Source organism: Aristolochia californica, unplaced genomic scaffold, assembly GCF_029961685.1.
Source record: "Aristolochia californica isolate CCGP_79_NKW_82.1479 unplaced genomic scaffold, dmAriCali1.0.hap1 SCAF_14, whole genome shotgun sequence".
NCBI lineage: Eukaryota > Viridiplantae > Streptophyta > Magnoliopsida > Piperales > Aristolochiaceae > Aristolochia > Aristolochia californica.
The window spans coordinates 4,210,090-4,223,077 of record NW_027181815.1 but is presented as its reverse complement, the minus strand read 5'-3'; the positions used below and the strand labels follow the sequence as shown (position 1 = coordinate 4,223,077).

The following is a 12,988-nucleotide window of genomic DNA, read 5'->3' as shown; positions in this document are numbered from 1 at the left end:
TCGGGGGTGCAGGGAGACGAGAGAGGGAGTGCGGGAGAGAGGAAGAAAAAATGAGAAATGGCGACGCGCGATGGGGGGGTGCCAGGAGAGAGAGGGGAAAAATCGAGCGTCGCCCGTCCTTCAATTCAAAGAAGATCAAGCAAGGTCTTCTTCCACATGATCAAAATTAAACCGTGGAGATGAAGGACCCCTTCATCCCTTGCATCGAGATGAAGCTTCAACTGCGCTCCACTAACGACTTCAAGTGTTAAAGGGCGTTATGCGGTTGAAGATCATCTCGTCCTTCAAGTTGACTAACCCCCCCCCCATAATTCACTTTTAATAATTCATTGATTTTCACTTACACTTCACTTTGTCATCTTTTCAAATGCACTAATCATGGTTGTACTTGTGAGAGGCAGCCACTTTACAGGCTTCTAGACACGGTATGAATCTTCTTTTAGTTTGTAATATTTCCAAAGGGAAAGTTTTTGGTATGTATTACCACTGCTCAAAACATGGCCTCCTCCTCCAAATGGGTCTATGAACTGAAGACCTCCCGCTTACTAAACGGCTGCTCCAACCACTAACTGAGCTATGAAAGCTTTACAAAATAATATGTCAATTTCAATTACTTGTCAGTTGTTTATCGTTTCACTTACTTTTTGAGTACACATTGTTTTTCTTTTCCGAGATGTCGGGGTTTAAGTTTAAACAACTCTACTGGAAACTGGAACTGAATTCTTTCTTTAGAAACTAGAATCTTGGCAAAACTCACTCTTGTTGGTTATTGTACTGTTTCCACAGAAAGCCTAAAAATGGATCGATACTTCCGCCCCATCCAAAGTTGACAGAATTTGCTTTGTTTTGTTGCTTATGCGAAGTTCCCTGTAATCGTACGTGGCACTGTTTCTGGTATTTCCGCGGTAAACTGGGTCTGTTTTCATGAAGAGATCCTCTTCTTCAGATGGAAGAATTTATGGAAAAATAGAACCAACGAGAGAGAAACAAGGAGAGGAAGCCAGTTTACTCAGAAAGCTTTGAAGATTTTTATGGTAAAAATATGGAGAGGAAGCAACTATTTGCTCCCTTTCCACTTTCCACAATCCACGCCTAATCCTTCCCTTCAAAATAGGAGCCACGTCAAGAAAATGTTTGGACGAGGATTAACCAGTTCTTAGGATAAAAGGGAGAGCGGCTCTTAGGTTTCCCCATCATCTTTGGGGCGGCTTTCACTAGCCAACCAGAAGCCTAACTCTTGAACAAGAAAGGAACGAGCCAGTCACATATAATGTTGCGCTACTGAAGATCAAACCCTCTCTTTCTGAATTTCCACAATCTTGTCCGTCACTTTTGACATCGTCGTCTCTCTTCTGTGCTTGAGATGGATCCAAATCCAGCAGCTAGCTTGGAAGATATTAAGAATGAGAATGTCGACCTGGTAGGATATAATTCCTTCTCGTTTCTCTTCTTCTTCTTATTTCGTTTCCTTTAGTTGGTGAGTTTTTGTTTCTGATCAAATGCTTTTGTCTTCTTTGATTTCTCATCTATTTATGGCATTTGATACAGGAACGGATTCCTATAGAGGAAGTATTTGAGCAGCTGAAATGTACCAGGGAAGGATTGAGCAGTGAAGAAGGGGACGAAAGGTTGAAAGTCTTTGGCCCGAACAAGCTGGAGGAGAAGAAGGAGAGCAAATTTCTCAAGTTCTTGGGCTTCATGTGGAATCCTTTGTCCTGGGTCATGGAAGTTGCTGCTTTGATGGCCATAGGTCTAGCCAATGGCGGGGTAGTTTTCTTTGCCAAATCCTTCTCATTGTCTCCTTAATTTCTTCGTGTTAGGACCTAAAACTAACTATCTTAGCTCATGATTCCAACGATCTCCCTCGAGCTAAGTTCATTCAAGTAAAAGTAAACTTTACTTGAACTAAGAAACCAACTTAGCTCATGGCTTCTATTAACCTTCCTTAGCTAAGATTAAGGTTGTCTTCTCTAATTCAGGGCAAGCCACCCGATTACCCAGATTTCATTGGTATCGTTGTCCTGCTGATCATCAACTCTACCATCAGTTTCATCGAAGAGAACAATGCAGGCAACGCAGCTGCCGCTCTTATGGCGGGTCTTGCCCCCAAAACAAAGGTCCTCCGAGACGGTCGTTGGAAAGAGCACGATGCTGGCATTCTGGTTCCCGGAGATGTTATCAGCATCAAACTTGGTGACATTGTTCCGGCAGACGCTCGGCTACTCGACGGAGACCCTCTCAAGATCGACCAGTCCGCGTTAACAGGCGAGTCTCTCCCTGTAACTAGGCACCCCGGTGATGAGGTCTTCTCTGGTTCTACCTGCAAACAAGGTGAAATCGAGGCCGTCGTCATTGCCACCGGCGTCCACACCTTCTTCGGCAAGGCGGCCCACCTTGTTGATAGCACTAACCAAGTTGGACACTTCCAGAAGGTCAGTTACATGCACCATTAACAGCAAAATTTATTGATTAGTTCCTTAGCATGGTTAAACTTTTAGCGAAAACTGATTAGATGTTCTGGTTTTTCTGTTCTTGCTTGTAGGTTCTCACGGCCATCGGCAACTTCTGCATATGTTCCATCGCCTTGGGAATGCTTGTGGAGATCATTGTCATGTACCCGATTCAACACAGGAAATACAGGGATGGAATTGACAACTTGTTGGTGTTGCTCATTGGAGGAATCCCCATTGCCATGCCCACAGTGCTCTCAGTCACCATGGCTATTGGGTCTCACCGATTGTCACAGCAAGGTGCCATTACCAAGAGGATGACTGCAATCGAGGAGATGGCAGGAATGGATGTGTTGTGCAGTGACAAAACAGGGACCCTTACCCTTAACAAGCTTACCGTGGACAAGAATCTTATCGAGGTTTTCACCAAGGGCATGGAGAAGGATATGGTGGTTCTGTTGTCAGCCAGAGCTTCCAGGGTCGAGAACCAAGACGCCATAGATGCTTCCATTGTGGGAATGTTGGCTGATCCTAAGGAGGTGAGACATCGAAATTTGCAATTTCTTGATTGAACCAACCAATTGACAATTACCAATAACCTTGGTTGGATATATTTTACAGGCTCGAGCAGGAATTCAAGAGATGCACTTTCTTCCCTTCAATCCAGTTGATAAGCGCACTGCCATCACCTATATCGACTCCGACGGTTCTTGGTATCGTGTCAGCAAAGGTGCACCAGAACAGGTGAATGCATGTTTTGCCGATTCGCTTCTTTCTCCTGTGTTATGTTTGGTACTAGTTAATGAAATCAGCAACTGGTTCGTTGATCATTGTTAGATTGTTGAGCTGTGCAACCTCAAGGATGAAGCCAAGAATAAGGTTCACGCAATCATCGACAAGTTTGCAGACAGGGGGTTGAGGTCTTTGGGTGTGGCTATGCAGGCGGTGCCGGAAGCAACCAAGGAGAGTCCCGGAGGGCCATGGCAATTCGTGGGTCTTCTGCCCCTCTTCGACCCTCCCAGGCATGATAGTGCAGAAACCATCCGTCGAGCCCTCCACCTGGGTGTCAACGTCAAGATGATCACAGGTGACCAGTTGGCAATTGCAAAGGAGACCGGACGCCGCCTCGGCATGGGCTCCAACATGTACCCTTCTTCGTCCCTCCTCGGCCAGAGCAAGGACGAATCCATCGCTAGCCTCCCCGTTGACGAGCTCATCGAGAAGGCCGACGGCTTCGCCGGAGTCTTCCCGGAGCACAAGTACGAGATCGTGAAAAAACTCCAGGAGAGAAAGCACATCTGCGGCATGACCGGGGACGGTGTCAACGACGCCCCTGCACTCAAGCGCGCTGACATTGGTATTGCTGTCGACGACGCCACCGACGCTGCTAGGGGCGCCTCGGACATCGTCTTGACGGAGCCTGGGCTGAGCGTAATTGTGAGCGCCGTCCTCACAAGCAGGGCCATTTTCCAGAGGATGAAGAACTATACCATATACGCCGTGTCCATCACCATTAGGATCGTCTTGGGTTTCATGCTTATTGCTCTCGTCTGGAAGTTCGACTTCTCGCCTTTCATGGTCCTCATCATTGCCATTCTCAACGACGGCACGATAATGACCATCTCCAAGGACAGGGTGAAGCCTTCCCCGATGCCCGACTCATGGAAGCTCAAGGAGATCTTTGCCACCGGAATCATCCTCGGTGCCTACCTCGCTTTCATGACTGTTCTATTCTTCTGGGCAGTTCACGATTCCGACTTCTTCACCGTAAGTACCCATTAGCATTGATTTTCTTCCAGAAAGGAGAACCGATAGAACCGACAATACATTACAAAGTAATTGTTTATCTGGTTCGTAATTGTCGTGCAGCATGCATTTGGAGTAAGATCACTGAGAGAGAGTCCTCACGAGATGATGGCGGTGTTGTATCTTCAAGTGAGCATAATAAGTCAAGCGCTGATCTTTGTGACCCGATCTCGGAGCTGGTCGTTCATAGAACGCCCGGGACTGTTGCTGCTCGGTGCTTTCCTGATTGCCCAACTGATTGCCACTCTTATCGCCGTCTACGCCCACTGGGAGTTCGCGAAGATGAAGGGTGTTGGGTGGGGATGGGCTGGAGTCATCTGGCTCTTCACCATCGTCACCTACATCCCACTCGATATCCTCAAATTCCTCATTCGATACGGACTCAGCGGCAAGGCTTGGAATAATCTCCTCCAAAATAAGACAGCATTCACGACCAAGAAAGATTATGGAAGAGAAGAGAGGGAGGCTCAATGGGCTCACGCACAACGGACTCTCCATGGACTGCAACCACCGGGACAATCTTTGCTCTTCAATGACAACAACAGCTTCCTGGAGCTCTCTGAAATTGCAGAGCAAGCTAAAAGACGTGCAGAGGTTGCAAGGTAGAGAAAGTTTTGTCCCACTGATACTCGCGTATTTTCCATATTTACCAGAATTTTGGGAATTACAAATTAAGAACCTCTTAAAGTCTGTACAGAATACGATCGATCAACACAACAGAAGTAAAAGATTTTATTTTTGTGGTTGCAGGCTTAGAGAGCTTCATACTCTAAAAGGGCACGTGGAGTCGGTGGTGAAACTCAAGGGGCTTGACATCGAGAACATCCAGCAACACTACACTGTCTAAGAATAGAAATTGAAGATTGATGGTGATGGTGAATCGGTGATGGTGGGAAAGAGGAGAAAAATGAATTTTTTTTTTTTCATTATGAGGCTTATTTTTTCTTTATTAAGTTAAATTGTAGACCAATTTTTTTATTTTTTTTAGCTCTGTGGCTATGGACTCTCACCATTAAATTAGGCTTTCTCTGTTGATTTAGACAAAGTTTTCAACAATTTCTCAATGCACCTTCAACATTTAACTCTATAAAAACTCTTCATTTTTCAAACACAAACCAACAGACTTTTGGGACTTTTTGCAATTTTCACATGGTTTTCAATTCAATTAGGAGCGAAGACGAAGACGAAGACGTATCCTCATATACCTATTGCTTCTAAATTGTTTTTTTTTTTAAACTCTATAAATCTCATAAAAAGTTTCATGAAGACAAAAAGAGAATAAAAATAAAAATAAAAATAAAATGTGATAGAAAAAATTGAACAAAACCAACGAGAAATGAAATTAACAAATGGTATTCATACGAAGAATTAAGGTATTTAGTCGGTTATAATTGAAAATAACCTAAGGCCAGGTAATAGGGTCAAATTAAAATAAAATAAAATAATTTTTTTACTAATTGATATTCACATAAATTTATCTTATTTGTTTACCATTTATTAAACCAAATAGAAATAAGATACAGTTTTTTTTACACCTGAATACCTAATTTTTATGTATATTTGAGATACTTTATGACTTGTTTTAAGGATTTTGCAAGATTTTTTATGATTATAAAATACATTAGTGTTTTAGGTTTTCCGTATATTATTTTTATGATTTTTATAAATTTCTAAATAATTTTTATAATTTTACCATTTGACAAATAAATAATACAAGTAATTAGATAAAATAGTGTGATAATTAGAACGTTTATACACTATTTACAAGTTGAAACTTCCCATATATTTTTTTTGAACTGACTTATTACTAACGAGTTTCAGTTAGGAATTAGGATGGACGATAAATACTTCTGCGATACTCAAGTCTATACGTCCGGACTCCCAAGAGTTCCTGCTATGTTTCAGCAAAGGAGAGCTCTGGGATGGCGCATTCTGTATTTCTTGCTAGTAGCACTTTCTCAATCGCATTTATCCTTGAGAGAAATTAGTTCTAGGTTCAGCTACGTCCGAACCGATGCACTAACTCATGCTAATTAGATTTAAAGATACAAACGAATCACACTATCTTGGATCTGCATCCACGATTTGCAACGCTTCCAATATTTTACAAAAAGAGCAGATCATCACAGACAATAGACACCCCCGCCGTTGAGAATTGAGAGATCATGCTTTCCGGAAAATAACCCGCCTTTCGCGCTTGTACTCGACTTCATCTCTTGCGTGCATGGCCAGTAGAGCTCTCCTCACCTGCCAGAAAGAACAAGACATCGATTCATATAATGATCACCAATAGCGAGTCAAATATCAAAAAAAAAAGGAAAAAGGTCGGGGTCTCAAGTGATCGCGTACTATTGATTCATTCATCCCCATTCTGGTGAGCTCATCAATCAAGCGCCTCTCTGATATATGGCTCCCAATTCCCATTCTTCTCCTTATATGTGCTTCTGCTTGCTGTTTTTACATAATACCATTATTAGTAGACAGAACCTCTGTAGCATATCACTATCAGGGAACTCAAACGACCAACCTGTATCTCAGATCTCAGTTCTGGAGTCACATTTATCTGTTGGTTGATTCCGCTTTTTGCAGCATCCATGGTGGAGACTTTGAAGAGCCTAATTGCTTCTGTCACATGCTCAGCTGTTACCTCCATGGATCTGTGTTCAATCAATCCCCATCGCAATACAACTTAGGTCTCCATACAAAGGTATTATCACATTTCCGAAAGAGATAAAATCCAATGCTGTATACTTTGATCAAAGAAGAGACTTTACTACACTATCAATGTGACAATGAATAGCTTAGACCCTGAAGCATACAGTTTTACTTACAATGTCATCTTTGCAAGCGACTCACTTAACCGTATGATTGCTTCGAGCTGCCTCACTGTGATTGGTATGACAGCAGATTCACCTGTTTCATGAGCCTGAACCCTCATTCTCTGCAAAACAAAGTCTTGGGTTCAGAGCCAAATAACTTTCCTAATCTCAGAGGAACTACAAGGACTACCAAAAAAATTGGGACATGATATAGATCAACATTGCGAACCAATGCATCTAGATAAAACTCAAAAGAAAAACAAATCGTACATTAGTGAACAAAACATAATGAGATCAAATCTTCAAATACATGTACACACCTCTCGGATATTCACATAATTCTCCTGTAGCATGGTTGCAGCAGAATCAGATAACTTAGGCTGGTAGGTGGCGCGGCAATATTCTATGTATCTGCAGAAGAGAAAGAAGCAGAAAAAAGAATGCATTAGTAATTTTATCTTTGAAGTATTCACGAGCAGCTCCTACCGAACTGGTTATTTGATTACCTTTTGAGCCAATTCTCCCCATCAGATGCAGCGGTTTCCTTGGAAACAGCACCAGCACTGGCATGAACTTTTATAATATGACTTGCAATGAGCTGGGAGATAACACATTCTTCAGTTAAAAAACAGGTCAAACTTGGCAGATCTCAGAAAGTAAGATAAATTAATACTGAGTACTCTATTTGCATTTGCAGCAACTCTTACTGCATCCAAAAACCTGCAGATCTAGTTATTTGTCATCAAAAGACTAGGACGACCGCTTGTTACTTTTTTGAATCCCTCTTGACGGCTCAATTAGCTCAAAAGAATCTATCATCTAAATAGAGTTGGCTCAGACAAGCACATGTAAACAGACCCTATCGTCTAAATCCGTTTCACCCAATTGAACAACCAAAGGTAGAGCTTGCTGTTATCATGAGGACATCTAAATTATCACATGAAAAAACAAATGCTTCAATTGCCTTCATAATTAGTAGAATTTTACACTAAGCAACACAGACACGGTAAAATTTTATGATATGAAATATCCATCTAATATAAGGATATGTAAACAGAAGATGCTCCAGTCAGCCAAGAGCTAAAATACCTTATCCTGACTGTACATTCTGATATCCTTAACAATGAATATTAGATCAAATCGAGAAAGAATGGTGGTCTGCAAATCAATGTTGTCCTGAGCAGTCTGAAAATAAAAACTTTTTATTTTAGTACAGATACTTGAGTGCAAGAAAAGAAAAGAAAAAGTGATGAATAGTGCACGCAGAAATTACTTTCAAGTCATCATAACGTCCAGATGGAGGGTTAGCAGCTGCAAGAACAGAGGTTCTAGAATTGAGAACAGTTGTTATTCCTGCTTTGGCAATTGATATTGTTTGTTGCTCCATGGCTTCATGTATGGCAACTCTAGATACAGAGAATGCATAAAACGCCGTGAATAATAGTTTAGGAATCAAGAATGATATTGGTCCAAAAATTTCTATCTACTACCATTCTCAAAAATTACAAAAAAAAAAAAAAAAGAGCTAGACGATCCCATCGAATGAAGCTTTCCACATCCAGAGTACCACTCCTGGCACACCTACACAATGTAGTGGCACTAAAAGCTGACAAATTACTTAGAACTCTCTCCTCAAAGAACATTCATTACTGTAAAAAAGAGTTGAAAACTGAAAACAAAGGAGCAAAGCATAAGGTTCCACAAGTTTCTATCGAGCATACCTGTCCTCCACCCTCATCTTGTCAAACTCATCAATGCAAACAACTCCTCCATCTGCCAAAACCATGGCACCTCCCTCCAGGTAAAATTCACGCTGAAATTATAGCAAAAGTATAAGTTGCAAATACCCTACCATAAGCAAATGATTCCACTTCACTGAAATGCAGACACACAACTTATGGATGAAATTTATCCAAACTATACCGAGCTTGCATCACGAATCACAGAAGCAGTAAGTCCAGCAGCAGATGACCCTTTTCCTGAAGTATAAACGGCTACTGGAGCAGTCTTCTCGACAAACTTGAGGAACTTCAAAACAAAAGAAAATTGTGAGAAAATAAACTCTGACATGTTTGAAAATCAAGATAATAAATCCCAGTCTAAGAAACACATTTAAATAAAGCTAGTGACCTCAACAAGTTGGAACTATGTTCCAACCGTGTTATGATGACACATTCAAAGTTGCACAAGGACCTAAAAACATCATATACATAAAAAAAAGTTGACCCAATATTAATAATTTTTAGAGCCACAATGGTCTGTCACAACAAAAGCCAGTATTTGTTCACCGAACAGAACAAGTGACTGAAGGTAACTAAGGTAATCTTGTTATCTTGCTACAGTACATCTTCATCATCACAAAAGATTCAAGATAGTTGTGGGATAGGAATGTAAGATGAGTGCACCAAAATGAGGAACCCACTGTACGTCTACCCGAAACAGAGCCAGGCTGAATTTTGCAAAACCTGCCCTTCAATAAAACCAGCTTTTTATGCACATTAATAAAAAAATTCATATTAATATTACTAAGAGATGCCCCAGTTAATTTATAAGGATCTTTATTTTGTTAGTGAGAGTTAATAACTACTCAAGTTTATTATGAACTACTCGAGCAAATGATACAAAATATGGACTGAAGTAGGTGAAGTGGTTTCTTGAGTCATGGTGTGGTGGTACAAGTTTGGGAGGAAGCCCTGTCACGAGGACATGCAAAGTTTTATGCTGCCATGCAGAAACAGATTCATGCAGAAAACATAGATCTTGCACATGTCCTCAGTCATCTTATTAGGAATTACAAGTTATTCAGGAATCAGTTATATAAAGTTTAAAGGCATCTTATCAAACACATGGCTAGGTTCCATACAATTTTGTGAACTGAACCCTCTGGCTTATGTAAGACCTAATCTAGCAAGACAGAACCGAGTAATTATCCAGCAGATAATTTTAGCTAATCATCTAAATCTGCTGTTTTTTTTTCCATTAGGTACTTATTTCCTGTCCAATGAACAAGTTGGGTAATTCCTTCAGAAATTAGATAATTCCACTGGGAAGAACAGAAGTAACCTGTGATTTCGCAGTAGAGGGGTCACCAAGAAGTAACACATTTATATCTCCTCTTAATCGTACGCCATCTGGTAACCTCTGGAAATAGATATGAAAGCTCATTATCCAATAACATGAAATTTCTCCAGACCATTTTAGTAGATTTTGCAAGGCTTGGGAATTCGCTCCCCTTGTACCGAAAGCAAGATGAATCGGAAGCTGCCTTAGCCACTGCAAATCTGAAATCAGGCTCTCTTTTTTGTTTAGCGGAAGAGTTCAGAAATACCTTTCTTGATCCACCAAATAAAAGGCAGGCCACAGCTTTCTTAACATCATTATGTCCATATATTGAAGGAGCAATCATGGAGCAGATCTTCTCATACACATTTTGGCTTCGAGCAAAATCTTTAAATCCTTCTTCCTACAGAAAGATAAAGATAAGCATTATTACAGAATAAATATCTACTTCGCTATATTTCTCATATTCAATCATGTTAGCAGATACTGAATCAACATCCTATACACATTTTTCTAGATATTTGACCACCTGAGAGGTGAACAGTGGAATCATCACGAGTTTGTCTTATGTCCACATTCCCACTTGTAACTCCTAGACAGAGATTTAAGTACTGTACCTCCTCCACAGTGAAGGCAGAGGGCCCAAAGGTAGTGTCGTCATGAATTTTTTCAATTCCCACAACCCTTATGTAAGGCTGTCGGACTGCAACTGCTCCTTTCTGCCTGCAAGAATCCAATTTAGTTTAAAACTGAGTGCCCAAAGCATAAATAATACAATAAATACATATTGTGTACAGAAAACAGTAACATTTAAACTTGAGACAGTGTTCTGATATAGGATCTTACGTGGTAGAAGAATTTGCTGCTTGGAAGATACTATAAATACCCATAACAGTGAGCCTCGTACCAGGTGGGACCGTTTGCACTAGGTGCCTGTCCACAGAGAGCAGAATGTTCCTCGGGAGCTCTCCAGTAGGAACGTCCTTTAAGGAAAAGAAAGACGATAGTCGTTTTACTACTTGAGAAGTTTCAATTGAGCCATCTATCATACTAAAATTCTACTAACTGCACGCCATTTGTCCATAAGGTGAAGGCAGGTCTGTTTGACCCCAGTAAAATGAAAAGAAACATAATGGACTTTTGCCAAACGAAACGACTTATTGTGCACAAATTAGTGGAAGGATCTTAGCTAGTCATAACATTGGCCAATGACCACAGTGTAATAGACTACTTGGTTTTTTTCACACCTCCAACCTAAGTTGCTTCAGCTTTTACCTCAGGGTTTTCTTGCAATTTGAGTGTCTGCTGATCTACATATTTGCTTCTATCGGGGACCACGATCCATGGATCAATGGGGCAGGGTTCTTCTCCAGCCTGCACGATAAGGAGTAAAGTGTAGAAAAATTCAAGTTGGAAAATGGGAGAAGATATATATTGCTGCATTCAACTACCTGAGCAACATGATCGCAAGACCGGGGGACGATGGCCCCACCAAACCCTGGGCGACAGGGAACCATCCTAACATTCTTACAATTCTTGCACAGTAAAGTCACATATGTCGCCTTTGCTTTGGTTCTTGAAGCAGCAATTGTAATTCCAGATACTTTGACCAGTTTCGAGATGTAATCGGCCTGGAAATCCAACACCGAAATGTGCCCAATAATGAATTCTAAACTATGAGAAAGTGAACGTAGAAGAAGAGAGCAAACAACAACGATAAACAACTGACCCCAAGCAACCTCAACGAGATGGAATCCTCCTTCGAAGAGAGTAACACCTGAACCTCTCCAGTTATAGGTTCCTCCATCTCACCTGTTTCTGTTGCGACTTTCGATCTCAAACTAGCAAGCACTTCGGCAGTGGCAGTTTCAAACTGAAAAAAGCGTATACATTAATTGAAATAACTTTAACACACTCGCAACAGGCAACGCAAATAATTGCCTAGAAATATGTACCAATGGCAAGTAATCAGAAGGAGCTCGACGGATCTTCTCGGAGAGTTCAGGATCGAATGCTTCAAGGTCTTCAATGTCAACAAGTAGGAACTTTGGATTGTGGACCAGGCCCTCCCTAATGAACATCAACATAGGGTGAGATTTGGATCCGTCGATGCAGTTAAATTAATTGCTGACGAAAATAACAATAGAAGTTAGTAATGCTTACTAGGTTTACCTGTAAGGCAGATCTCCATTTTCCGACTGGAAAGCACGAATGAACTCTTTGAACTTTCGGAGAGCTGCGTGAGGGGTAAGAGAGGAGTGGTTGGGATCGGCCCCCCCACGCGGAAACTGAGCCTGATCGCTGTAAAACACCTGCCCTTCGTCCCAACCAGACATGGTTTCCAATCTGGGTTCCCTTCCTCTGAAACAAAATCCGAGACAGAAAGACGCAAGGAGGAGGCGATGCTGATACACCTCGCAGGTCGTTGTTAACTAAGAAGAAGATTTGGCGGGAACTTTTGGCGGGAACATTGATATTGCACGTGGGACTGAGTGCAAACGTTTTGCCGCGAAGCTTGAAGTTCTCATCGTGAATGCGCGTTTATAATAAATCAAATAAAAAATCCGCATTTGTTAAACAAAAAGCTACTTATGCTTCATTTTATTTTTTTATGAAAATAAAAATAATGAAATAAAATAACAACTACTGAACTCAAATAGTCAAGAGAGCCAACATTGGAGCCAAAAAACAATGAGCCCTAAACCTAAAAGAAAAAAATCTCTTATGTAGATGAGGCAGTAAGATTAGTCTCATTTGATTAAAAAATCTGGTTTGTAAACTTTTGTGTTTATCAGTTTCCAATATTGGAACCAGGTGTTTCTCTGAAGTCAGGTCCAAGGCATATACTAAAAT

General features: G+C 41.1%; 2 protein-coding genes across 3 annotated transcripts; one reads left to right on the top strand and one right to left on the bottom strand.

The window, feature by feature from the left end:
• The first annotated feature begins 70 nt into the window (after positions 1 to 70).
• On the top strand, positions 71 to 5,103 carry LOC137949608 (plasma membrane ATPase-like). 2 transcript variants are annotated; one of them, XM_068795704.1, is made up of 9 exons: positions 71 to 78; positions 1,387 to 1,420; positions 1,549 to 1,767; positions 1,980 to 2,432; positions 2,543 to 2,989; positions 3,072 to 3,194; positions 3,288 to 4,217; positions 4,320 to 4,858; positions 5,007 to 5,103. In XM_068795704.1, exons 1-9 carry the CDS (start codon positions 71 to 73, stop codon positions 5,101 to 5,103), a joined length of 2,850 nt encoding a protein of 949 aa, XP_068651805.1. The 2 variants fall into 2 exon arrangements, with proteins under 2 accessions (XP_068651805.1, XP_068651804.1); XM_068795703.1 differs by lacking the exon at positions 71 to 78 and having other exon boundaries at positions 1,364 to 1,420.
• Positions 5,104 to 6,273: 1,170 nt separating this feature from the next.
• LOC137950402 (DNA replication licensing factor MCM5) lies at positions 6,274 to 12,522 on the bottom strand. Its single transcript, XM_068796848.1, has 19 exons — positions 12,308 to 12,522; positions 12,091 to 12,205; positions 11,865 to 12,008; positions 11,587 to 11,766; positions 11,411 to 11,509; positions 10,982 to 11,118; positions 10,753 to 10,858; positions 10,404 to 10,538; positions 10,139 to 10,216; positions 8,999 to 9,103; positions 8,797 to 8,888; positions 8,349 to 8,481; positions 8,165 to 8,260; positions 7,582 to 7,673; positions 7,396 to 7,486; positions 7,088 to 7,197; positions 6,784 to 6,913; positions 6,606 to 6,707; positions 6,274 to 6,503 (listed from the first exon to the last, which is right to left on the bottom strand). Exons 1-19 carry the CDS (start codon positions 12,469 to 12,471, stop codon positions 6,420 to 6,422), a joined length of 2,193 nt encoding a protein of 730 aa, XP_068652949.1. The 5' UTR covers positions 12,472 to 12,522; the 3' UTR covers positions 6,274 to 6,419.
• Positions 12,523 to 12,988: the final 466 nt, after the last annotated feature.